Below are 26,989 nucleotides of genomic sequence, written 5' to 3'. Positions count from 1 at the left end.
CACACACACACACACACACACACACACACACACACACACACACACACACACACACACACACACACACACACACACGCGCGCACGCACGCACGCACGCACGCACGCGCGCGCACACACACACACACACACGCACACACGCACACACACACACACACGCACGCACGCACACACACACACGCACACACGCACGCACGCACGCACGCACGCACGCATAAACACACAGGCGAGATAGCGGATCCCCTGTGTTACGTATTATGTGTGTCCGCGTTTGAAAAAAAATTAAACCCTGCAAAATGAGGTCAGCAGCCCTCGAAATTTGACTCACACTTAGCCGGTAAATAAGGATATCAGTAATCAAATCATTTGTAAAGTCACACCGCTTGGTCATCGGATAATGCGCCGGCCATATTTAGGCGCAGGCGAAATGCAACGTTACTGTGCATGTGAAATAAACCCAGATGGTCCAAATTTATTCAGAGTCCTGGGCTATGGCATCTCTGTCTCTTATTTTACTTTCTCACATCTCTTATGGCACAGTTGTGGTGTTCGCGAGGAGTTACTGAGTGTTCTTTTTCTCAAAAACTATTTTCGTTGAAGCTGGCGAATGAGCGTAACTTCAGTAATAGTGACAACCCGGCGAACCGCAGCCAAAGGCAGAGCTACGGCCAGTCACAGCCTCCTTTCTAACGCACGAATATTTTTGCTTTTGATTTGCTAACATCCAGAACTGACCGGCCTTGCTCTCGCCCGCCTGAAGTCTGTCGAGATGCGTGGCCAGGTTGCTGTGTCGCAGCCGCAGGAGCTCCCGGAACACGGCCATGTCCACGGACAGGCCGCGCAGGTTGTTGGCGAAGTAGCCCTCGGGCAGCACGCCCTCCACTAGGTAGATCATCATCTACGGGGAGAACCACGACGGAATGAGGAAAGAACGGTGTGCCCAGGGCCGTCATCACTGTGTGCAGCAAAAACATCATAATCGTCATCAGTTATCAGATAAAATGCCACTCCTTCCGATCTCCAATCCGCCATGCTCTACGCCCCGGCCATAACGTGGCTCGACCGCCCCAGTATGTTTTCTTTCATTGCATTTTCCTTGAAGCTTCCTGGAACAAGGCACGTGACCAACACTTAAATCTATAGCATCCCTATTCCTATACCAATGGCCAAGCAATCTCTCTAACGAAATCTGCTCCTTTCGTCTATTCCTCATCCCTCACTTGATAGTTCCATGCAAATACAACAGCTAGTTGGGTTAAATATTGTCCCTATCACCATTCTAGCTAATCTCAGTCCCTGTAGACAGAGGCTAATACTGTCTTGGAATAAAGGAAAACGCTAAGCCGAAGTACGGTAGCCGAACGTGACGCCGAACTTCAAGTCGAACATTGCATAACTTTTCGTCTGAATAATATCCGGGCTAGTGGCTGTAAGTTCATCTCCAGATCGTTCGTTTGTGCTGTTGTGTGCATGAGCTTGGGGCTGAGAACCGAACAGACTTGGCGGGCATTTAAAAGAGCGCCTAGTTCGCCGCTAAACAGTCGGTTCTGTAGATACGCCGATGAGTATGCGCGAAAAAACGTAACCGGACGATCCTCAGGTCAACCCCACTGCCGTCCAAAGTGTCCCACCCTCCTTTCCAGCGGAAAAATACGCGACACTAATGAACCCAACGTCTTCAGGAGAAAGCCGTCATAGAATGTGCTATATATTCCCTGTAATGCACGTCTTGTGTATACTGATCTCAACGAGGAGAAAGACTCCATTAAATATCTTTCTGTTTCTGTCAGTTCCTAATTTCAGTGCCGACTGTTACATTTAGCATGGACAGAGTTGAATAAGATGACAAGAAATTTAACGGTAGAAACAAAAACCTGCGAGCACTTTTTCTATCTCCTTCGCAGTCACCTCTCGTTGTGGCAAAACTGGCATGGGTATACGGAATTTTCAATTTGATGCACCATACGACCAACGTCTAGTGGTATTGTGATGGATTTTCCATTTCCTCTTGCAAGAGATATGTCCCCTGCGTTTTTCAACTCAACGAGCCTTATGCAAATGGTTTTTATCTGTTCCCTTCCTGAGACAAGCATTAGCTACGACTAGTTCTTCCTTTCTGAATTAAGATCATGACTCAAAGAAAAGCAACAATCATTTGAAGCCAATCAGTTTAGCGAGTCTTTATAAGGCGTATTTGTGCTGAGTGCGTCCTTCTCTTCTTGTCAACAAATCGATCCTCCTATATTTTTCCACTAAGTGACCGTTCTCTTTGGACCCAGAACACGCTCTCAGAACGTGTACCAGCCAGCTGTAAGCAAACAACGCGTTCTTCGACATCGACTGTGTACACCTACATAGCCCTGCTATATTTGTGTTAAAAGCTGTTTGTATTCTTTTAAACTAAAGCCAGTTACTCTGCAAAATATGACCTGAGCTGTACTTCGACAAATGAATACCCTGCATTGTGTGGCAAAAAAACAATTTCCCACTGTGATGTTTGCTAAGATTATCCGTTCCATTTCTTGTGCCAGAAAGCGCTCTCTAACTAAGCACGTATCAACTAGCTCAACAGCAGATCCAATGCTGTGCTGCTTTAAAAAGGGCTGCTTCCTTTCTTGTCACAAATTGTTCGCGCTCCAGCTGCAGGCTGTGCTGAGTATTGCGGATGTCCAGCTTTGCGTTAATGTGCACTTTTTACGCCTATAGCGAACACTGCCGCATGCGCAAAAGCCTAGGATGCAAGCCCTGAGAGAGAGAGAGAGAGAGAGAGAGAGAGGGGAGAGAGAGAGGGAGAGAGAGAGAGAGGGGGAGAGAGAGAGGGAGAGAGAGAGAGAGAGAGAGAGAGAGAGAGAGAGAGAGAGAGAGAGAGAGAGAGAGAGAGAGAGAGAGAGAGAGAGAGAGAGAGAGAGAGAGAGAGAGAGAGAGGGCCGACCTTGAGGGCATCCTGGTCGCACCACTCGACCACCTCCAAGACGAAGGCGGCGAGCAGGTTGAAGCCCTGGCAGTAACCCACGGACTTGTTCCAGCGCGCGTACGCCAGCAGCACTCGCTTGAGCAGCGCCTGGTTCTGCTCCGCCTGCTCACCGCTGAACAGGCTGCAGCCCGTACGGTGGAGGTCCTGCGTACAAGGCCATTCAGCTGATGACCGCAGTACGGCCCACATCAGGGATCCTTGCAAACGATAGCCACTGGGCACGTCTAAGGAGAGAAATATCCAGGAAGGAAGACGAGCAGTGCGCAGACTGCAATGTGCCTTTCGTCAAGCCCGATCCGTGGCGCCACAATACATAAGTAACAGTAATGGCAACGACAACGGTAACAGAAGCCGAGATAATGGCATGGTGTTTGCTTGCTCTCATTCCCATGAATCGAAAAGCAGGCCAGGACGCGGAAGCAATGCATAATCTATTACACCTGTGTCGTCTTTGTGCAGAAAATAACAGAAATGTTAAATGTATCATAAATATAAAATAAGTTTCATATTCAGCATTGTTTCATGCATATGACTTATAATCATCCAGTCCGCAAGCTTGGCAGCCGGCCCTAGCTATGGGAGTCTTGGAGCATATTAGAGAACACGTACGATCAGAGGGTGTTAGACGACAATACCTCATCACACATTCGAGAAATTCGAAGTCGTGGCAGTAAAAGACGAACCCTGATTAAGGGTCCCGGTGAAAACTTGAAATCCATGTTTCACGATGTCTGTCCCGCAGATCTCACCACGTCCGCCATTAAGCACAATACGACGAGCGCTATGCCCATCGCGTTGATTTCATACGGTCTGCAATGTCTTCGCATGCGTGTCGAGCTTCTTGATTGCAAAGGGTTTCAGCGGATGAGAGGAACAGAGAAAGAGAGGGAAGACGGATTTATTCAAAACACCAAGTCCGTTTCTATCACACAATAAGAGACCTGATGGGATTAGTACAGCCGAAGGCTCCGGATAGCTCTGAGCATCTGGGGCGACGAATTCAGCCTTTTCACCCGCCGCATAACTCGAATTTCGAACAAGAGGATTTCGGGACAAAGACTATGCGAGGGTGTTTAAATGTGTGGGCAGAGGAATTAGATTTATTTGCTGCCCAGAAACATTAGGTATTTGAGAGAAGCTAGAGTTACGTGATCAACGTCATTACACAACCTTTTCTCGCTAGTGTTCACCTTCATAAACACAGTAATACCTATTCCATTACAAATACCTCTCCCATTGGCTTCCAAATAATTTTGTCTCGCCTAAGTTGCGGCCAGCTTATGCCCACAAGTTTTCTAATCTCATCGATTTCATCCGACGTTGTAATAACGGCACTGGACATGTCTTCTTCGTGTTGGTGGCTTATTCTTAGCAGCGCAATTGTATTCCTCCAGTCATGACCAAACGCCAACTCGCTAAACTTTCACGTTGCAAAAGAAACCACGCCATTCTGCCGGGCGCCGCTAACTTTAACGCTGCATAAGCTTCCAGTTGGCATATCGTTAACCCGTATTAGCTGTCTAATTGTCCTTTTTTCAACTTTTAACAAGCTAGAAAGGCGGCATTTTCCATTTATTTTCTGTTATGACATACTGAGTCGTTCTCGATTTTATTTCACGCCTTTATAAGCCAGCCTCTGGGTCTCAAGAACTTAATTTAGAACCGGCAAGATACTGCTGAGCTAGTGTATGTTTTCATTGTCCAGAATATCGCATATTGGTAAGCTTATATTAGCGACCTCATAGTGACATCCAGAATGAAAAATTTGGCGAAATATGTCGGTCAAGGTACTCTTTGGGCAAATTATTCTGCGCATCGCCAGTCTGTGGGCGTACGCCACAACTGAAAAAAAAAAAGAAAAAAAAAAAAACTACTTTTCTCCACCTTGCTGCAGATTAAGTGAAGACCGCTGCTGCACCAAGAGCGACAACTGCGCTAAAACTGCTTCCATTATTCTTGCCCAAATCCCTAGTATTTGAACATGCAAAGGTGCTCGCACACACAAAACATACATATGTATTATTTTGCCACTAAAAAAGAGCAGTGCTGACACCTTGCATAGCTTTACAAGCCACTGCACGGTACTTAGCAGAACAGCAGGCAACGCGTCAGTAGTATAAGTGGTCTGCAAACCTCGTAGAGCAAACAAAAGTTCATTTTGCTTTTTTGCTCATATTAGATCTCATTACTAGCGTATTTGGATGAAAATCTCGGTCCAAGATAGTCATCTGACACTGCGCACTTTCTTTTTTTTTTTCCCCCTTTTCACGTTTTCTTTGCACTGATGTTTTAATTGTCATTCATCGAACAACTAGCAGTCGAATTCACAAGACTGCTATATATGGGATCTACAGGGCCGTCCAAAATATGTGCAAACACGGCTCAGCGAGACCGCGCTCCGCGGAGCGTAAGCGCCTCCGGCGCGGCCGCGCATCGTAGCAAAGGGACGCAGGCGTAGAGGCCCGTAGGCGGTGCTTCGTGTTGTCTGCTACTACGCGGAAGCGCACAGTGCTTTCTTCACTGAGAAGCACACCTAACTGTGTGCTGGCAGCGGTCAAACACGCCGACATGGCATTGTCGCGCTTTACTCACTGCAGTGCATTGTTATCAACTGAAGCACCATACTAGTTTGGGCACGGAAATCTGTTATACGCTGGCGAGGATGATAAACTCCTGCAAATAAGTTCCGAGCTAAGCGGCTGGTCTGTCCTAGATAGTGATTCTCGGATGATTTGAGAAAGCTCGATTCATTACACATTCTTTGTCGTCTGACAAACGACACGCTAACAATTTAAAAAGAATCGATGCGATTTTTTTTTTTCGTTGCTTATTTATTACGCTGCATCAGTGATAAAATGCTGTAACAGTGCAAGCACGGAGCACATCAGCGCTGTAGCAGACGACACGAAGCACCGCCTTTAGGTCGCTGTGCCCCTGCGCAACTTTGTTTTGATGCGTGGAGGCGTCGGATGCGCTGACGCTCCGCGGAGCGCGGCCACTCTGAGCAATGTTCGCGCATAATTTGGATGCGCGAACAGATGAAGTTATGTGATGTTAGGAAGATAGTGAGAGACCGGAAAGCGTGGCGTGGTATGGTCCATAGGGTCACGAAAAGTCGGACATGACTGAACGACTGAACTGAACTGAACTGAACAGTAGCAACAACAGTGACAAAGACGTCGGCAGAGTGCAGTGGCGTTGGACGTCGCCTTCGTATTCTACTCACCTTGACGATCTGCACGCCAAGGTTGTCGTCGTCAGGGTTGCAGCGTTCGTTGAAGCAGAAGCGTGCCGTCGACTCCCAGTCCAGCTCTCGGCTCGCCAGGTAGCGCTCCGCGAGCGTCAGCCACATCTGCACACACAAAAAAGGAAACGCGCAAGCGCTCGCATGAAATAGTCACGACTCGCAGTCAACAACTCAATGATGAGGTATCAGCAGAAGCGCCACTTACAACAAAACAAGGATGCAGGATCGTGCAAAAAGATTTCTTTAGGAAGGATCAGGTGGGTTGACGCGGAAGAAATACACTCCTCTCTTTCTTTATTCTATTGATCTGCAGCCTGGAGCAAGTACTGTACACCACTAAGGCTAATACTGCTACATTTAACTTAAAGAAGGCACCACAACAGCATAACTCAGTCACTTTGACCTGTCATTGAAGTGTCATGAAGTTTTTAAAGCCGCTGTTTGATTATACCCACCGTTTCGTTATAGCCGGTGTTTTGTTATAACCATTAAGCTTCAAATACCCGAAGTTGCTTTTGCCGCCGACGACAGACATTTTCTTTTTTATTTTTATGGCACTTCTCATGCCACTGTATAAAAACGAGTTACAAAGCCCCTAACTCTACTGCAAAAACCACATCCTCCTCTATCCCCTACTACTGGACTTTCCTCTATCACAGACCCGCAAGGAGCACAGCAAAAATTTTTCGTCTGACCACGCAGGGGGCTTATTTCTGACAGCATTCATCTTCCATGCATTCTCAAAGGGATGCTAAATGCGCATCGAGGACCTCATCGGAAGCGTCAAATTGCGGCATAACATGATGCTGCCGGAGCACACACGTGGGGCCTGAAAGGTAAATACGGGTTTTTAAGTGCTCGTATAAGAATACGTGCAGTATCATCTTAACTGTGGTGTGTCAGTTTCTTTGAGGTCCAACCTACCAAGACACTTTCCCAAATCCTCGTAACGTGCTGGGTTGGGAGTCCCGCCGGTCAATCGCATCCAATGCCACCCCGATGGTTCGTATAGGCCTACGTGCAGTCTATGTGCAGTGTCGGGGGCATCAGATGGCCAATCTAGGAGAACAGCGGCCCTGCCCCGACATGCGGACATGGGGCCTTACTGTTGTTTCTCCGCGAGAGTACCGTAGTGTTTTTTTTTTTTTTTCGTTCTTGTACCTAATTATTACAAATGGCTGTTAGACAGAACGTTTTTCTTTTTTTTTTTCGCTTTTGCGGTGATACCTTTTCGTTTGTGTTATTTGTTTTCACTATTCATGCATCATTTCCTATGTCCCTACTTATTATTTTTCCTGCTTTACTTTCCTCTGACCCAATCGTTTTCTTTTCTATAACGTTCTGTATTCTTCAGCCCGTTTATCTTCCCATTTATCTTCTCATTTATCTTCCGCCTAATTTTTGTTCATTTCGCTGGTCTTCTTTTCCTGACTCGTTTTCCTTTCCACAGTTCCCTGCACCTTCCTTCCCTCTAGCCACCTACGAACACATCTCAAGCTAATGATTAACGTTGGCCTCTCTGCCCAGTTTCCCGCTTGTCATTTGTGCCATTTTGTTTTATCTCCTTGCATTTTCTTAAAGTCTGCCTTGGACATGCCCCTTTTCTTTCATTTTCAATTGGTTTTGAATTCGATAACCTCTGGTTCGGTGCGGGCTTTCTCTCACATTTATTTATTTATTTATTTATTTATTTATTTATTTATTTATTTATTTATTTATTTATTTATTTATTTATTTATTTATTTATTTATTTATTTATTTATTTATTTATTTATTTATTTATTTATTTATTTATTTATTTATTTATTTATTTATTTTATTTTATTTTTTATGTCTTGAGAGCTTTCCAATAAAGGGCTAAGAGTCGCAATCTTTTCATGCCTCAAAAAGACGTGTCAAGCTATTCATATCGTTTCTTTACTCTCAATTACTCTCTTAAAGGTTGAAAACTAAAAAAAAAATAAAAATAAAAGAAATCACTCCTGCTATCGAAAAATACTTGGCAGTCATTCGATGGAACCGGAGACCTTTCGCTGCTGCATGCACCGTATTTAGTCCCACAAATAGAAGTAAAAACAACAACAAAAAAGAGCGGGTACTTTGCAAGTTATAAGGCACAGAAATTCGAAACGAAGCAGTGATTTCAACATATTTATTCGCAACAATGCACTCGTGACACAATAATGTGATATGTAACGCAGTTCACCACAATCAGTATTGCTATGTTTTACGTAGACACGAGTTATATAAAAACCCTGAGGAACGGTAGCTAAAAAAAAAACAACAGCATACGGAGCTTCCAAGTAACACCGTTGCTTCCTATACAAACCACACGGAGCTTCCAAGTAACACCGTTGCTTCCAGTACTTCTCTCTTCAAAACCCGCTCGTTTCTGCAGAGGGAGGCTTTCGAAGAATGCGCCTTGTTTCGAAGAGCAAGCGCCGAATAAAATAACTTTCTGTGGAACACCAAGCAGAGCGAACACAGGATGAGGGGAAGCCTCAGTGAGGTAGCGAGGCTTCTTTCCCTCCGGTTTCCCATAAGTATTGCGCAATATTTTCGTTCATGAAAAGCAGTAGGTCCGATCTCTGAACCGGATTAATCTAAGAACTTTATTTACGGCCGCAGGGCATACTTATAAAAGAGAATCAACTACTTTCGCCTATTTTACTTTCTTAGAAAACAAGGTGGTAATGATACACAGCCCATAGGAGGTCTGCGTAGAGATTAAGATCAACATTCTATAGGGATTACTCGACACGTGCCATTATCGGATACAAAGAAACGTTCAATTTGGATTACCTCTCCGATTAAGACAAGGCTAGGAGCGCCGTGTTTTTAAGAATAATAAATTAATAATTGGTTCACAGGAAGGGAAAGGCGCCAATTATTAATTATTATTAATTTATTATTCCTAAAAACACGGCGCTCCTAGCCTTGTCTTAATCGGAGAGGGAATCCAAATTGAGCGTTTCTTTGTATCCGATAATGGCACGTGTCGAGTAATCCCTATAGAATGTTGATCTTAGAACAGCATTTAGAGTAATTATGTATAAATGCACTATATGCTTTTGGTGAAATTTCGAACGACACCCTTGGGCAAACGTGCGCAATTTCCTTGAAAGGTCGAATGGAAATTGTTCTCTCACTTATATATTTTAAATATTTGGATTGTCTTTACTCCGCCATCGCTTGTCAGCAAGCTATAGTTTCGTTCCCCTTATAACAAAGGATACGCGCATGCACACATCATCACAGCGGTTACTCCAGCAAAGTTGAAAAACTGAGAGGACACTTAAGCTGTGCCTATAACGGGATGAAGCGAGAAAATCGATACATTTCGTTTTCGGCTCCCCTTGTGTCTCCTCGTTCGCGTCCATTCACTTCCCTACTCACCGAATCGGTAGTCTCTTATTCGTACCTTTATTATCCCACGCGTAGTACATATTAGTACATAGTCGTACCACATTATGTGACAGACCACCCAGCATAGATATATACTCTCTTTTTAACCAAGCCGGATACGGGATATGGTCCTCAAAGACAGGATTACAATCTCACTCGCCCATCTAAAAGGCGAACCCCGGGTTGGCAGCGTCTCATACCTTGGCTATGTCATGTGATCTCGTGACGTCACACAACCCGACGACCAATCAGTGCAAGGCTATGCCGCCTGCCCACTGACAAGTTTAAAAAGCCAGGCCTTTGCTTTTTCGCTCACAAAGCCGACGCCAGATCTTCTGGAGAATAGGCTTTTAATGGTATCAGAAAAAAAAAAACTGCTTGTAATCCCCCCCCCCCCCCTCATACACACACACGTTAAGAAAAAATATCGCCCTACAATTATCCGCTCGTTGCGTAGTGCTCCCCTTTCCACTCTTCCTGGCGTCATTAAGTATTATTGCTTGTCTCCTGATATCAACGTGTAACTTGGGACATAGGTTGTGAGCTTTTAAAATCTATTTCTGGTCCCGAGGGCATGTCATCGGAAGGTCATAACCCTTCCCCAGTTTTCCGCCTTGTTTTCACAATCTGTTAGCTTAATTTTACTGACACCACAATCCTGTGCAATGCAAGTCATGTCCCCGAGGACCCAACTATGCTAGTAATGGAGAGGCGTTTAGTGTTACAATCTCTTTTCGATATCCCATAAATTGCTAATACCTTCCTGTATGGCCAGTACCTTTGAGGATTCCCGGTATCAGCTTGATAACACCGTAACAGACAGTAATTTCGCTGTGTAGAGAAATAATCGCAAGAGCCACAAGGGACTCATAAAGCGTTCAGAAGGTGAAGAAGTCCGGACGCAAGGTAAGAAGGAAAGAAGCTGTTGCGAAGCAGCTCCGGCTTCTCCTACAGGTCTCGTAAAAGCTGGGGAAGTGGCTTTATGACGCTGTTTGCGCAAGGTTCCCTATACATCCGCTCCTTGGCTTTCATGTTACCTTATGGTCTGTAGAAGCTCGGTCGATTAGAAGGAATTCTTTGCACAAGGTATATTTTATGTTTCTGCGGATGCAAGACTCTACCAGAGACCGAGACCTTGAACACCGTTTGCATTTATCATTAGTGCGTGCTTTCTAGCCCGATTTTATTTCGGGTTGTTCCCTTATGAAAATCGAATTTTCCTTTTTACTTCCTTTGTTTTTCCTTTTTGCTTCCTGAACAGCCTTCCTATAGACTTTTCCTTTCTTTTGACTAAAGGAAGTTTCCTTTGAGCTCACCTTGTTGAGACTTTCCTTTCTTTTGACAGAAGGAAGCTCATTTTTAAACTAGCTCTCTTTGGCAATATCAATAATGACCTTCCTTTGTTTTTCCTCAAGTAAAGAGAAAGTTCTCTTTACTCTTTATGCATCATACCTTCTTTTTTTGTTCTTAAGCGAAAACATACGAAGCTCATTTTTCTTTTCAGCTATACTTCTAATTTTTTTTCTTTTATTAGTATCCCTTGCACTTTTTTAACTTCTGAACTTTTTTGAATAAATCAATTATACATTTATCAAAATATACAAAATCGCATTCGTTTCTTTGTTGTGCAAGTAAACATCATTTTAATTTTTTTTTTCATTTTATATTAAATCCATGCTTTTTTTTTTTTTCACGCGCTAGATCTTATTTTTAGCGCAAGTTTCTTCTTAGTCACCACACAAGGACCAATAATATTCACCACCTTCCTTCCGTTGTCCTTAAGTGTAAAGATAACTTTCTTTTCATTCATTTCTTGTGCTTATTTTTGTGTGTGTGGCATTACTTGGTCTATTTCTTGCCCCTCTGAATTTTTTAAGATAAAATATAATACATTCAAGAATTTTCATACATGTTAAAGAATGCCAGGTGGTTCTAATTCATCGCTTTCGCAGCCCGCTGGTTCGATGGCGATGCATGCGCGAGACGGCATGTACATACATCCGTGACCGCTGCTTCAGCACTCTGACACGGTACGCAACAAAGCTCGGCGCAGGGCTGACAGGGTTCGTCAGTATTTGCGTCGGCATTGCAGCCTGGCAACTCTTGGCTCGCAGCGACGCCAAGGGCGACGCTGTTAGCAAGCGCGGCCTGCTTCCGTCGTGATTTAGTGCACTTCGGTACGGCGCGACGTTGACGTCGCGCAAGTACGCTTTCGTGGTGGCATTTCCAGTGCGTTCGACGGGTAGGCGGTTACCGCAGCACCATCGATAACGGCTTCAAAAGCCTGCAGTTAAATGCACTTCACGATGTGCCTAGTACCGGATGTCACATTGTTCACGAAAGTCAAGCTCGTTTACCTCCTATCACAGTTTAAAGACCAGCAATTAATACGTCAGCGACGTCGGTACGTCGGTACCAACGTTTTGTCGGTACCACCACGCACAGAAGCCCCCGCAGCCGAGGTTACGAATACTGCCAGTAAAACCAACGTTCTCACGGCGAGTAAAACCAATGAAGATTGACATGCACCACAAGAATTCCGCAGCAAAAAAAAGGGCGCTGCAGCTGCTTGTGGCAATAATTTGCTTAAATTATTTTGTGTTTTGTTACGCATCACATATTACTACTAAAAAAACAAACGTTTAAGGTTGTTTATAAATTATAAGTTTTATTTTGAAAGTTTGTGAAGTTTGCAAAAATGCATTTAAAAGTTTGTAATGGCGCTTGAGACTCTAGCGCTATCGTTTTCGTGAAAACAGCCGGCGGCATGCTTCACTATGTGTTTCATGACCGTAGGAAGTTGATTGTTCGCGTTCGTTGTGTTCGTCGTGTTTTCTTAGCGTGAGTAGTGCAAATGGCCGATCGTGTCTTGGTTAAATGGGCGACCGCTCAGAAGTGGGACGTATACCCTGTAAGAAACCTACAATCAAAAGAACTGCAGGCGAAACTGATGGATAATCCAAAATACTGGAAGTATTCCAAACCAAGGAGTACTACATGCCCGGTGGAAGGAGGGGTCGTACTCTCCTACGTTCATTCTCGGAGTGGGTAAGTAGTCAAACGTCTCTTGTCTCTTTTCGTATTCGTGTCTTAATAATGTTTACCTGTGAAACACCTTCCTTTGCTACTCGCGGTGAGTCGTGTCGCGAAGTCGTTTACATGCCCGCATTACGACCGCATTGTGTTAACCGGCAGGTGACAGTAGTGCACATGGTGAAAGAGGTAGACATTTGATCCCGGGAATTGCGTGAAATTAAAACAAAAATGCATAATGAACTGAATTTGCGGAAATAAGAAGTAGAATAAACTCGGCTGCTGTCGTTACGTGGACCTGATTCTCCCTGTTTACACAGCAAATGGCAATTCTCGGTGTTTCGTGATAACAGGAGTAGGCTTCCCAATTTGGGCTCTATATATATATATATATATATATATATATATATATATATATATATAAAAACAACACCCTGCTCGCATCGTCGTCTCGGAACGGTGCGGCATGGAGAATGGCAGCTCCTTGATTATTGAAGCTGATTTAGAACAAGTTTTAAAGATGCCCAGGGTGCTCGTTCCGAGACAATTGGTAGTGTAGCAGCGAAACGGACGCTTTCACAGCTGCAGGCGACTGAAGTTTAAGCAGATAAAGCGCCTAACGTGTTGTCGCATTCATTTACTTTCATATTCATTTGTTTGTTTCTTTTTATTGAAGCGTCAAACATGCTTCCTTTCTTCACTACCAGCCATTCCTCAGATTTCGCGCAGAGAGAGAAAACTTTATTAAAAAAAGGGGAAAAAAAAAAGTGTGTGTGGTGGGGAGGCAGTGTGTGGAGTCTCCATTCTAAGACTCCAGTGGCCTGGGCTGCCGCTTTTGCCTGAGTTACCAGCCTACGCTGGGTTGCTAGGTCAGAGCATAGCAAATCAAGCAGTGATATCAGTTTCCAACAGCATAATGCTGCAATGATTTTTAGCTGCCGATGTAAAAGTTGCTCCCAGTGCATGGGGTACGGCCAACAGGTGGAAGGGCACCGCTCTCTCCACTTCATTTTCAATGCTGCCGTTGCACTTTGCCACTACTTCTGGATGAGGCTATCTGCCACGGGATCGCATGCTCCCTTTCATAAAGCTCACGACTGTACATGGTACAATCCCAGCATTCATGGCCGCATTTCAGTGGAGGTGAAATGCAAGTTGACTGTGTACTGTATGATGTCATTTGCACATTAAAAAACCCCAGGTGAGCCCACCACTACGGCATCCCTCATCGCTATAGCTTAAGTCGCTTTGGGACATAAAACACCATGAACCTACCATAAAGCAGAGTGGCTATGTTTTACGGTATGCGTGGGAGCTCAAACTGTTTTTCTGGAAATGCATCCTTTGTTTTGTCCACTACTGCTCAAGTGGGCATTCTGCCCACTTGAGCAGTAGTGATGCTGGATGGTGTCAGCTCGCAGTTAAACATTACCATGTCCTTTTATGTGCCAAGGTTTGCTCAAGGGCTAATGTTCCTCCTTAAGAAGTGTTGCTTTGAACCCTAAACAGTATCCATGCTACGTTTCTCTTGTCAGTGGTCTTCATTTGGTCACTATTTTGCTAATCTCATGTGTAGAACCAGATACCTGCACAATGCGTTATACTGAATAATTTTTGTATGATGCATTTGAGTGCAAATACAATTTAGTGAATAGACCTTGCCACATGTCGTTTTGCAGGAAAGCTGCAGCTGTGACAAAATGTCTAAGCCAACAGATGCAAAAGGGAGAGTCCTGGAGCTTGAGGATGAAGTGGGGTCTGCAAAAAAAAAAAGAATGAAGAAATATAAGGCCGCAAGAGATGAAGCACGTCAGATGCTTGGTATGTGATCGCTTTTTTCTGAAGCCATTGGAATGCTGATCTCCATTGCCATGAGACTGAAATTATTTGCTGTGTCACCAGATGCTACGTAAAGCATAACAAATTCAAGTGCTAACTCTTAAATGAATAAGACCTCTTGGTCTGTAGCACGTCCTAGTAAAAGTACCAGTAAGATTATGTTGCTGCAATAAGGTTCCCCCTACACTGAGGATTAGGATTGGTGTTCCTCCTGTAGTTGTCTTTGCGACACATTATAGGTGGTGTACAGTAGTGCTCAGCTACACCGTGGCGCTGCTGCATGACGCCACCAACCACCATGCTTGCAGTGCACGTAGCAGATGAACTGCTGCCACTCCTGCTCTGCAAGCATGCTTTGTTTGTGTTACAGTGACTTGCGTGTCACATGTCATTGCTTGGGATCGGCATGCATCTGAGATTGAGCCTGTTGTCGTATGTGATAGCTGCATGAAAATGCATGGTAAACAAATGCCACTCAAGGTGAGCACCTGTGCTGATTTGTGCTGCTCAAGCTGAGGCCGAAAAACGGGCGCGGGATTGGGTGCCTTTCTGTTCTGGAGTGGTCGGTGACAACAACGCTCCAGTGAACCCGGAGAGCTGCATTAGGTTCAAACACATTCACGGGGTATAAGTTGTAGCCAGATGGCTGCGGCAGGTCTGTGGTGCTCTTGCATTACTGTGGACGGCGTATCTGAATGGAACCCTTGATTCCCTCAGATTTTAACCTCAGAGTCTCCTGCAAATGATGAGGTGCATCTAGAATGAGCGCAGGAGGGACAGCAAAAAATCTAAATTTGTATGAAATTATCATATGTGGCCTCGTCCTGTCTTGGACGTTGGAGTCCTTATGGCATGCGCTTCATTTTCCTGTGCCATTTTGGTCACTTAGGTGGTGTTTTTTTTTTGTTTTTTTTTTTTTCACTACAGGAAATTTATGCTTGTCCAAGCTCGGCACCTGGCTCAGCAATCTGCCTAACTTAACTCGGTCACTACACCATGTTAGCAAATGTCGACACGAAAGACAGACACGAGATAGGTGAAGCATGGGCTATCGAGTATCAGCTACACACTCGAGTGTCAGCCTTTGTCCAAATGCATGGCGCATTGCTGCCGCCATACATGTATATTGCATGCTGACCTCTTCAAGGCCCTTGCTACCGACAAACTGTTTCAGGGATGTGATCTAACTTTTGTTAAAGCGCTCACAGCTATCTCGGCATCATCATTCGCACCCATGAATTCATTGTAAGCAATAGCAGCACCCGTCAGTTGCACTGTAGTTACAACGTCCTCCGCAGTTAATTCAATCCAGGCATTTCCACAGCGAACAAAGAGATCAGAAGTGGGATGTCAGCATTGGCTTCATCAATTGCTATCAGCATCCCCTAGATTATGTACCGCTGATAGGGCGCCTTGAGTGCGTGAGTGATGCCAGTGTCTAGCAGCTAAATTTTGAATGGCGCATTTGGTGACAGAAAAGGGTTGGTCATGCAGTCAAGGGCAAAGAAAAGGCTTTTCTCCTGTGGTGAATGTTACATGGGCTGCTGCTGCTAGTGATGAAATAGTATGTTTTGTTCCAGCTTTCCTTTTTTGTTTTTTTCAGATGTTGCTGAGCTGGTCAATCAGCTGACGGAATCCGTTAATAATGCTGCGTGTACAACACAAGCAGTTGTGCCGCCAACCGAGGCTCAGGTTAGTTGCTTTAGTCTAGTGTCTGCATGGTTGTGCTCATTACTGCCTTTCTCGATGAAACATTTTTAAGGGTCACACAAGAACTTGGTTCTAGCTTTATGATAGCACTGCCACAAGTCATGCACTTCCATTGAGAAGTGTGCAGGGATAGGGGAACGAGGAGCTCATTATCCATGTGAATGAAGTCAGCAGTCACTGAATTCAGAGATAGGCAAGAAGCAATGCTCTTTATGATTGGTTGGCTCTTAGGGTTTAATGTCCAAAGCGACTCAGGCTATGAGAGATACTGTAGTGCAAGGCTCTGGAAATTTCGACCACCTGGGGTGCTTTAACGTGCACTGACAACACAGAGCACACGGGCACCTTGCGTTCCGGCTCCACTGAAAAGCGGCTGCCCTGGCTGGGATGCTGTTTATGAGGCTGGGCTCACAGACTGCATAATTAGTAGCATAATGATATTTTTAAATGAATGTCAGTTTGATAGAAACGACAAAAGACAGACAGTGCTATTTTCTTAAATTCGTCAAAAAACCATGAAAAAAAATCCCAACTGCTTCCTTTCATTTTAGTGACTTACTTCATTCGTGTGTATATTGATTTGGAAGAGTTTTTGTGAAAGCTGTAGTGATCGGAAGTGCAAGGTTACTTTTGTTTACGCTTCCTGTTGAGCATACTTCGCTTGGGCTATAGCAAAGCCCTTTTCATCAGAAAAGAGATTTCCATTAGCTTGTTTAATATTCAGCAATTTCTTAGGTTATCGATCTCGGAAGGCCATCTTTTTGCACTACAACTCGAATGACGCAGCTGGTGCTCCTCTAATCAGTCATTTTAGCGACTTGGGCCAGTCATCATGGTATTCAAGCTAATGTGCATATAATCCACTTGCACCTGACAGCCACCTGCAATGTCACTCTGGCAAGTCAAAGGCAATTAACCACCATGGTATTGCCAGGAGGGTCTCCTTTGAGAAGGAGTTGTGGCTTCTTAAGCTGATCCAACAATAGTTCAATTTCACTTTAACCCCTTGAGCACTATTATTTCGAGATTTCTAGCTAAAATTGCTTAAAGTTACGATATCGTTAAAGGCCCCATTACATGAAAATTTGTTGTCTGTGTTGTGAGTGAAACATCAAGAGCATGGTGCTGGCAAGTGGCATGGCCGAACACACATTCTTCGATGATTTGTGTGGCTTAACGAGACCACATGATATCTAAAAGTTAGGAGGAGCTGCTAACTCTGGTCGTTCATTTGAGGTGGGAAGGTGAAATACGAATCAACATTCCAGTGCTCTTCAATGCTGAGTCAGGCTTGATACACCTAGGCTACGCAGACATGTTGATACAGCTTGGTTAAAGCAGGGCTTTATATGTTGGGTGGTAGCCTACACTGGTCGCATCATACCCTTAAAGGCGGAGCTTAAGTGTCCCTTTAGTTTTTATTTTTACTGCTGGTTTCTAGAAATTGGTAGTGTAATAAAAAAGGCGGTATCCGAGACAAAAATATTTGAACCAGAAAGTAAGTCAAATGAGCGCAGTGAAGTTTATTGCTCATTACGTGAAAAATCAACTGCCCGCCAATAAGCAGCAATCTAGTCGAGTAACATATAGCGAGGTAACTGGAAATGTTTTACAAGGGACGACCAAGAATGGAAGCCCAGGGGGTTTCATCGGAATGTTGTCAATTTTCATCCAGTGACACAGAACTCGCAATAGTATCGTCTGAGCTGTCATCATCTTTGTCGGAAGAACTACTCATGTCATCACTGTCGTCTTCACTTCCCATAACAATGCAAAAATTGGTGTCTGAGCCATCTTCGGATGGCGAGGATGGCAACGAAGAAAAGCTTCTTTCCCGCGATGACAGGCCAGCGATGACAGGATGACAGTGCATGCGTTGCCTCTACCAGGCACCATTTTTCACATTAAGGCTGCTTAAAAGGCTTTCAAGCGGTAGAACAAAAAGCAGTTAACGGGTCAGTGGTGCCATCTGTCAAATGGCGCATGACCTAAGCCACAGAGGAGCGCTGTACTCACCTAAAACTCTCAGGGTGAGGATCTATCCTGCAAGGACAAGCACTCGTCCAAAATGGCTTGAGGGCATCTTTGCAAGGACGAGCTACTTGTCCAAAGCGCTTGAGGGGTTAAATTATGAAAGCTACCTGTGCAAGCTGGAAACTAAATGTTGCCTCAAAGTAGCACATACAGAGCAGGGAGTGCATACTTTTGCTAAACCTTCATTGGCAGTTTTTTTAATTGGTTGAGCTTCTGATGTATGAAAAGGATGTTAGTATTTTTAAACAGGAGGTGACAATGTGGGCACTGTGCTCTGTCTAAACTGGCTTTTAATGGCCTTGGCAATGTTAATGATGAGTAAATCCCTTTATTTTCTGACTTAAAATGTTTTTTTTTTATTGTTGAAATGCAAGCATAAATTAGGTCGTTAAAAAGTCTCTTATTTCTTGTTTTTTCTTCTGCTATAGCAATGCACTATTAGCGCTCAATCCTTTGTGGGGCATTATGTGCCCTCTTTTTGGCTAGTTACTTTAAATACATATTACACAATTGTCAGGTTACACTAATAAAAATGTTAAAAGATGTTTGGCCTGATTCAAAATTAGATCAAAACACCGCTCGGGAAGGTGTCAAAAACATCCAATAGTTTTCGTATGCCTTCATTGTTGTACATGTTAAAGTACGGCTTCTTGAATGTGTATTTTTACTTGCAAACAACTGACCTTAATTATACATTTTGGGGTTTCTTTGAATGTTCTTAAGCTGGTCTGTTTTTTGTTGTTTGTAAAGCCCCTTCATTTTCTTATTGCATATCAAGGAATATTGTTGTATGTTACAATACTGGTCATAGTACTAATATTTGCTTTTTGTTCTTGCAGGTGCACATTGGCAGCAATATTATGGTAAATCAGCAGTTGATTGACCGCATGAAACTCAGTGCGGGCAATCAAGCAACAAAGTTTGCGTGTAACTTGGTGCGGGTTGTGTTCTCACCCGAAGAACTGGAAGAAAGCTCACTCTATGGCCGTGTCTGCAATGCCCGCAAGGAACAAGCTCCAAAAAAGGCACTGGGCTGCCCAAAATTGGATGCTGTTATCTGTAAGTCCTCGAGCTCATAGCCTGTGCATGTGATGCAAGAGCATTCTGAAATATTGTCCAAACAGCTGACTTTTCAGTGATGGTCAGGGCCATAATGCTTGCCTTAATGCATAATGCTGTGGTGCCTGCATGGCGCTCACACTGTCCGTGCTCTGTATATTTAATTTACAAAAGCTAAGGAAGGCTGGATGGACTCTAGCTTGTTCATTGCAGTCATGCTTCTGTTTTTTTTTCTTTTTGCAGCCTACACCTGCTTGCTCAATGGAGTACTAGCCAAGGTGGTCACCGGCAGTTGCGCAAGTTTGCACTGGGATTGTGGAGAGTGATCCAATTTTTTGTCGCAGGGTCTTCGAAAGCAGGCCTAATTGCAAGGCCTAAACAGAGGAAGTACATCTATTCAAATAAATATAAGCTCATACAAACAAATGTTTCAGTCTGAACCTACTTCCTTCGAACATCCACCAAATATCCCATAGTCATCATTCCTTTGAACTTCCTTTGAACCAATAATTGGCCACTGCCTGTGAACTCAACTCAAACTGACAACGGTCTGTTCCCTGGGAGCTCAAAGGAAATTCACAGGAAATTCACAGGATGGTCAGAGAAAGTTAATTCACTGTGAATTCAAAATCAGTAGCCAATTCTCAGTTCAGAGGAAGTTGCTTCCTTCTGACTTTTTTGAGTTCACATTGAACTCAAAGGATGTTCCCATTTTTATAAGGGTTACGATAAACTCGCAGTAAGAATCTGCCACCTTTTCTTGTAGGTGGAGCGGCATATAAACATTTTCGAGAAGATAAACGACTACTCATGCGTTCCAGCAGCGCATATATACGTTGGCATCCGAAACACACTCGAGGCCAACAAGACAATGAGAATTTTAGCCAGATAAGCTTTGGCTACACGTCTGCTTGGGAGTGTGCTTTTAAGCTTCCCCCCAAATTTTCTTCTTTTCTTTTACAATTCCTTTAGACTTCTTGAAAGGTTCATTGAAATTGCTTCCACGTTTCTTTTGTGTTCTTGATGACATATTTTCAGCAGTTTATTCTTGATTTCTTCCGAGTTTTATTGAAATTTATTACAGGCCTCCTTTTTTTTTTTTTCATAATTTCTGAACATTTTTTGTGTACATTTAGAATTTTCTTTTTTCAGCCATCATTCATGTATGCGCATTATAAAGAGATATGCTACAAGCAGTTTTGCGATCCGCGAGGAGGTTGCAAATGAGCGCTCTCATGGAAGTGTGACGTAGCCATCGATTTTAACCCCGTAATGACGGCCTAGCACTGGCGCCGAAGGTAGCATGAGAGGTTTTTCGCCCAGCTGCCGCCCTCAGCGTTCGAGGGCGTTCTACGCGGAACACGTGGCGTAACAGTACTCAGGGTGTAACAGGAAATCACTCAGACCCCCTTTGCCTGGGTTTCTCGTTGTTGCAGGTAGTCATAGTGTTAGCAGCATATGTGCAATACTAAAAATGTGCTCTACTACCACTCATATATACACACGTGTCTCATGTTCTTGGTCGCATCTAGTCCACAGTTTAAGAACAATGCCCGCTCAGCGTGTGTCCCTAAAGCTCGCATTACACGGCTGTAACCATGCTGGCGCAGCTTTTTTCGTGTATTAATATTAATCAACCGTTTTATAGGCAAAATATTGCGATACATGTTTCCCATTTAAACACGCTTAGAACTCAAAATAAAAAAGGAAGCATCGTACGTGTTCTTCAGTTTCACTGACTGTCGGGTTTCTTCGCATATTCTTCGCCCAAGGAAATGACAAAGAGTACAAGATTGTCTTTTAAAATATTTGCGCGTTTTCCTTTACTGCAGCTGAATGAGATAGCCTGAAATGAGCTACATGGCAGTGGATGGTGTAGCTTCCAACTCATAATTGTGTCTCTAAAAAGACACGAAGACAACATCTTTATGTAGATATTAGGCGCGAGCTGACAAATTTCGGTCAGAAAACAACAGAAGGAGGACCTGTGGAGGACATGCCGCCCGAAGAACACCTAAACCGCTGCCCTAAGTACAGAAATGCGAAGTCGTGGCGGAAGACCATCTAGTGAAGACATCACGATAAGTAATTCACACGGGCAGGTTGCTGCAGTTGACTCCTTGAAGCTGGTGTATGCACTGAAGATATGGCGCACCTGTACATGATTGCCACTTGCACCTGCAGAGTTACTTGACCCGCAGCGAGCTCCCTTCGTATGGTGATTATGGTTACTTCTGGCCTAAACTATATCTCAATTCAGAAATACTTTATGCCTACCGCGATGGTTCGATGGTTAGGGCACTCGACTGCTGGATCAAAGAATGAGGATTCAATTTCGGCCTTCGCTTTTCGATGGAGACAAAAAGCAAGGAGTGCGCGAACTGTACGTTGCGAGTGCACTTAAAGAACTACAGGCGGTCGAAATTTTCGAAGCCCTCCACTACGGCGCCCCTAATAGCCTGAGTCGCTTTGGGACGTTCAACCTAATAAAAATTCCAGCGGCATCTTTCGGGACGCTTAGCTTGTCGTAATCAAGGGCACCATCACATAAGAAGCCAAGTACGTAGTTGAACCGCATTTCTATAGGTACTGTCTGCGACAAAAAAATATACAGGCCGAACGGTGTGCTTCTAAGCTCTGCATAGCGTTCGCCGTCACGCAAGTGACGAAAAATCTCTCTACCCTTCTCGAGCTTAGGTACTCTAGGAACGCCTCGAGAAATCAGTGGGTGCGCGGCATTTTTTTCTCGGAGTAACAACAACAATAAAAAAGGTAACTCTCTATCAGCCCTTGTCGGAGCCTCTTTATGAAGACTGCTTGTGGCGGCAATGCCTATATCCTCTACTGTTGGACGCTTTCTTCCTTTAAAAAGCTCGGTTTGCAGGTAGCTTCGTCATCAGAGCAAGGTAATAGGAAGTTCAGATTCTGGTTTCCGTGTGCCTTTAATGCTGTATATCCACGACATGATAACAAAGCAAGACTCACGCTTCTTGAACCTTAGTTCAGCCATAAGAACCGCTAGCATCCAGACCCTAACATTGAGTGCACGCGAAGTCTTGGTTGCTTACGCAAGAAGTATGAAATCGTACTATACCTCATTTTTTTGTGTGTGCCAAGATTACCTCAGTGCTCTAATACGCGAATTGCATCGTATGTGCTTCTTCTGAAGTTTTGGCTTCTTTCATGCAGGCTTTGCTTATCAAACGTAATGCACCAACTCGACCATCAAGACAAACTTTTATTCCAGTGCTTATACAAAACGCCCTCACCAGGAAGAATCTCGTCTCTCTACGCTGCCCTCTTCATCGAAGACATGCAGTCATGCCACTTTTGTTTACCGCTTGTATGAGGCCGCGTATGCCGTTGCGAGGCAACCACTTACACCGCATCATCCCGCACCAAAGTACACGCTTTCACCCAAACGCTTAGGAAGCGGCGTTCCAGTGCCGTGCTTAAAACTATTCGCCAATAGGCCATCCAGCGGCGCACATCGAAATAACGGAGTCTAGTTGTTACGACATCGGCTCGGGTTAAGAACTGCACGACAGTGCTTAGCCTTGTTCGAGGGCGGCTTTCGCAATTGGGCGTGCTTGGTGAAGATCAAGCGTTCGTAATTTCTCAAGAAGCGATCACTTTCTCTGCCAGACTGGGCGTATTCGAGACGCAATTACCTGCGTGCCTCAAACTAGTTCTGCAAGCGTGCGGCTATATCTTTTTTCAAAACGTGCTTTTGTATAGCTCGCTGGAACATGCGGTTGCGAACATGCGGGTAAACGATTGCCTGATCATGAGGTAAGCTTCTTGCATCAGAGGATTTGTCCTACCTCGTTTCAAGTCAAAATATGGGCTCATACGTATTACGGTCAGAATGAAAGAAGTGTGCGAAAAACGCAACACATAAAATGTTAGACGGCTGACGAAAGTCTATGATTTGAAGAAATACAGCGCTTTTTTTTTCTTCGGCAAACAAAAAGCATACCCACACTGTTGCGTAACATAATGAAATTTCGCTTTAGATGGTACACTTCGACCGGACTGACGACCCGCTTCTATTCTCCTGGGGTACACATATTAGCGAGATAGCGTTAAACAACGGGTCCCGTTATTGAGAAAATTCGGCGTCGGCGATGTGAGCGAAGAATCCCAGGTATGATTTTTAGCATGTAGTTAGGAGGTGACAAGGCAGTACACTGAGTGGTTATTGGATTGTGTATCCCCCACGAGACCACCTCACAGTTCCTTCGAGATTTGAGTGTAAACGGGAGTCGAGTCGTCCGTGCAGCATTTCATGTTTTACAGGCGTACACGTCAAAGAGCGGCACAGTTTTACACTGCCACACGAGAGCGAAGTTCATACTGAAAGACTCGCCCTGGATGTCTAAGCAATTAAAAACAAGTTGCGCACTTAAATGTGTAAATAAGCATATTTAAATGATTATGAAGACAAAATCTTCTCATTTTGGCAGCATTTATACGCTTAAGCATGCTAAAAACTTCTAACTCGTTTCTTTTTATTTGTGAAGGGAAATGTTTATTTGCAGCTAATGCATTACCATGTGAGGCAAGAACTTTTCTTCAGTAACGCTGAAGGATGGGCTCTCCAGCATAATAAAGCATCTTCCTAGTTTGTTACTTTATAGTGGACTGTTGTAAAACAAAATTATGTTGTGTTGTGTTTAAGACCACATAAACCACTAAGGATATCGCGCGCCAAACACAAGGGAATGCGTAATGTAGATGGTTAGTGGAAATTTTAAAAGAACAATCGCTAAACACTAAACTAGTTTTATAATCTTTTCTTGTAAAAGAGAAAGAAGTTACATTGTCACGAGTGAATTTTTTCCTGTGAGTGAAGCAAGCGAGGATGGAGAGCGATGTATTCATCCGTAATTTATCAGTAATCTTATGCCAGAATTATTCCCTGGCACAGCCTCAAGGAGTGCGGTGGGATTATTCGATCAAATTACCGGAGCACTGCGTAATCCACATTAAGGCAGTAATATCCAGACAGTAAACCCTTTGTATAAGTCAAGGTGAAAGAGAAAAAGCTGCGTGCACATTTCGTGGGTTTCTCCGAAGCTGTGCTTTTGAAGCGCGTGTTGGGTGTTGTTTTAACAAATATAAATTAAAGATACGATGAATTTCAACTTTGTAAGCAATCGTACAGGTTTTTATTACCCTGAAAGGAGGTGTTAATAATACCAAAATGCATTGCGAGAATTCTTAGTTCATCAAGTTCCAGATATGCAATTTCTAATTCGCTCCAATACAAGAAAAGGGAGGATATTTTAACATTTCGTAACAGTAGGCGGAATAGCGCTAAAATGTGTAGCCGTAATTTCTAGTTTGCTGTGGTCAGCTCTGTCAAACAAATAACCGCCATATCTCTGGCCTCGCTCACTACATGGCAGTTCCATCAGTCTTCTACTTTTGAACACTATTATGCTGAAACTTGCATTGAGCATGCTATTGGGCCTTTACTCGGCTACAATGATCTCCGCACGATCGTCAGAAAGACTGCTGCTAAGCCAATAAAAAATCAGTTTTAGTCGACTGGAAGTACACCTTTGATATAGTAACCTAGCGTTCGGTTCCCCATAACAAGATTAAATTCTTACTTCGTCCCTGCCACACCGCGATTCCAACTACACTTCGAAAGTTAGCCATGCGTCTCATTTTGGACCCCCTTTAATGATAGCAGGCAAACATTATTTTGTATGATAGCAGATAGAGAATAAAAAAAAATTGCCTACGATTACGTTACTTCCTAATGCGAAATTTCAGCGCAGCTCATCAGCTGTTTCACCTCTTCGATTTCGAGCAAGACCCGTATGTACAATTACAGACTTTTTTTTTTTTAATTTTCACTCGTGTTTCTTCAGGAAACATTCCACTAACAGTTCTTGGCTGTCATGAAGGAAGCTTTGTGGTCGCAGAAATGAAGAGAGCAATTCAGTTATCGGGAGGTTGTGGGAGGCAGCGCGTGGGCCCAAAGGAACGTTGCGCGACGAACAGATGCAGCGACTGACTGATTCCGCTGACGCTGCTAGCGAGAGAAGAGAACGTGATTGCGTTTCGGCTTGGGATGCACGCACTAGGATCCGCTGATAGCGAGCCGGCGTTTCGGCAACCGGAGAGCACACTCGCCGCCACGCAGGAAGAGAGGGGAAGGGAGGGGGTATAAGTAGCAACGAACGGAGGAGCGCGCGCAGCAATCAGATAACGGGCGCGATCGGCGCCACGCAGGAAGAGGGGGGCTGAGCTGGGGGGCTGAAAGGGGGCCGGAGCTGGTTACGAGGCCGACGCCGACGCGAAACCGAGAAGCTGCGCTGAAGAGCTGGGCTCTAAAAAGTGGTATAACTCACTACCAACGTAGAAAAAAAAAGCGAGAAAGAAACAGAAGCAGGAAATGAAAAACGTACGCAGGTCATATGCGTACAATTTCCTGTTGGTTACCCTCGCGTCAAGACGTGACTAAAAAAAAAAAAATAGATAGAGAATGCTAGAAAAATGTGCAGCCTACAGTGTCTATGGGCGGCCGGAAGAGACAAATACAGCGAAAATTGTAAGGGCGATTACGATACTCCCTAAAGCGAAATTTGAGCGCAACTATTTAAGCGTTTTCGAGATATATTGGGGCAAATAATTTGAGAGATGCTTGTAAGTACGTATGTGCAGTTGCAAAACACACTATTTTTCTCACGAGCCAAAGAGGATTTCTCGAAGGAAGAGAAGGAAGAGCCATGAGCCAGGCAGAGCTTGCGGTTATTCTTTCTCTTCTGAGAAATTGGCTCGTGGCTCTCTTTCGCTCGGTTACATCGGCAACGGCACCGACGGCGACGTGGCACAACCGCCGAACGTGCGCAGAAGAGCTGCGCACTAAAACGAGATATAAAGACAGCCGCCCAATGCTGCGGACTTCAAATAGCGCCATAGCGCGTTCGCGTTGTTAATTTGGTGTAGCGAGTCGGGACGACGGTCCCAGAATTATCATCTCCGTGGTCGAACAAGAGGTGAGTAGACACAGGGCTGTGTTTAGAGACATTTGCTTAACGCTGAAGTGGAGAGATGAACAAAGTATATGTTCGAACATTTCCTAGCACCTGCAGTAGTAGCGCGCCGAAGAATGTGGTTTAGTTTAGTTCAGTTTGATTTGTGGGATCCCAAAGCTCCCCAGGCTATGAGATACGCCCGTAGTGGAGGGCTGCGGAAATTTCGACCACCTGGGTTTCTTTAACGTGCACTGACATCGCGTAGCACATGAGCGCCTGGTTTTTCGCTTCCATCGAAAAGTTGCCACCTGCACCAGGATTCGATCCCCCATCCTTGGGCAAAGCAGTCGAGCGCCCTAACCCCTGCGGCACATCGGCGGGGCTCGGAGAGTGGGCCATTTTAGCTCGAAGAGAGGATGCCCTCGTAAAGGGCACATATAGCCACAAGTAACAACAGTGCTGCTTCGAAGACGGAGAGGTTTGAGGTGCTTTAAATTGCAGGTGAGGGTTGACTGTACAGTCGTTCCAACAATGAAAACGATGAATGCGTGCTCTTCGTCACTACGGAGACCGTATTCAGCAGCAAATGTTGAGTTGGATAGGCGTTTCAGCTACAGGTCTACGCAATTTGAACTAGTTACTAGTATGAATAGGCCATCAGAATGAATCATTGGCCGACTTAATCTGTGTTGAAAGCAT

General features: G+C 44.4%; 2 protein-coding genes across 2 annotated transcripts in view; one reads left to right on the top strand and one right to left on the bottom strand.

Moving 5' to 3' along the window:
* LOC146207431 (uncharacterized) overlaps positions 1-26,989 on the bottom strand; it is a 262,324-nt gene that overhangs the window by 17,539 nt on the left and 217,796 nt on the right. The window contains exons 4-6 of the mRNA XM_084587378.1: positions 6,198-6,323; positions 2,930-3,115; positions 733-895 (exon numbers count right to left, since the gene is read on the bottom strand). Coding sequence (XP_084443504.1) covers positions 733-895; positions 2,930-3,115; positions 6,198-6,323 — 475 coding nt within the window. The remainder of the gene's footprint in view (positions 1-732; positions 896-2,929; positions 3,116-6,197; positions 6,324-26,989) is intronic.
* On the top strand, positions 12,405-19,775 carry LOC146207433 (uncharacterized). The gene is made up of 5 exons (XM_084587371.1): positions 12,405-12,671; positions 14,336-14,477; positions 16,099-16,187; positions 19,079-19,298; positions 19,542-19,775. The coding sequence occupies exons 1-5, from the start codon at positions 12,621-12,623 to the stop codon at positions 19,622-19,624; spliced, it is 585 nt and encodes a 194-aa protein (XP_084443497.1). The 5' UTR covers positions 12,405-12,620; the 3' UTR covers positions 19,625-19,775.

The sequence above is a fragment of the Amblyomma maculatum genome, chromosome 1 (assembly GCF_055883805.1).
Source record: "Amblyomma maculatum isolate TAMU_Amacu chromosome 1, ASM5588380v1, whole genome shotgun sequence".
Taxonomy (NCBI): domain Eukaryota; kingdom Metazoa; phylum Arthropoda; class Arachnida; order Ixodida; family Ixodidae; genus Amblyomma; species Amblyomma maculatum.
The sequence above is the reverse complement of the archived record's forward strand: the minus strand, read 5'-3'. Positions and strand labels throughout refer to the sequence as shown.

Bases quoted from the DNA above. Each gene is read 5' to 3' on its own strand.
- LOC146207433 (XM_084587371.1), top strand. From the start codon at position 12,621: ATGCCCGGTGGAAGGAGGGGTCGTACTCTCCTACGTTCATTCTCGGAG. The intron at 16,188-19,078 runs GTTAGTTGCTTT...TTGTTCTTGCAG, and splicing joins TGCCGCCAACCGAGGCTCAG to GTGCACATTGGCAGCAATAT. The intron at 19,299-19,541 runs GTAAGTCCTCGA...TTCTTTTTGCAG, and splicing joins AAAATTGGATGCTGTTATCT to CCTACACCTGCTTGCTCAAT.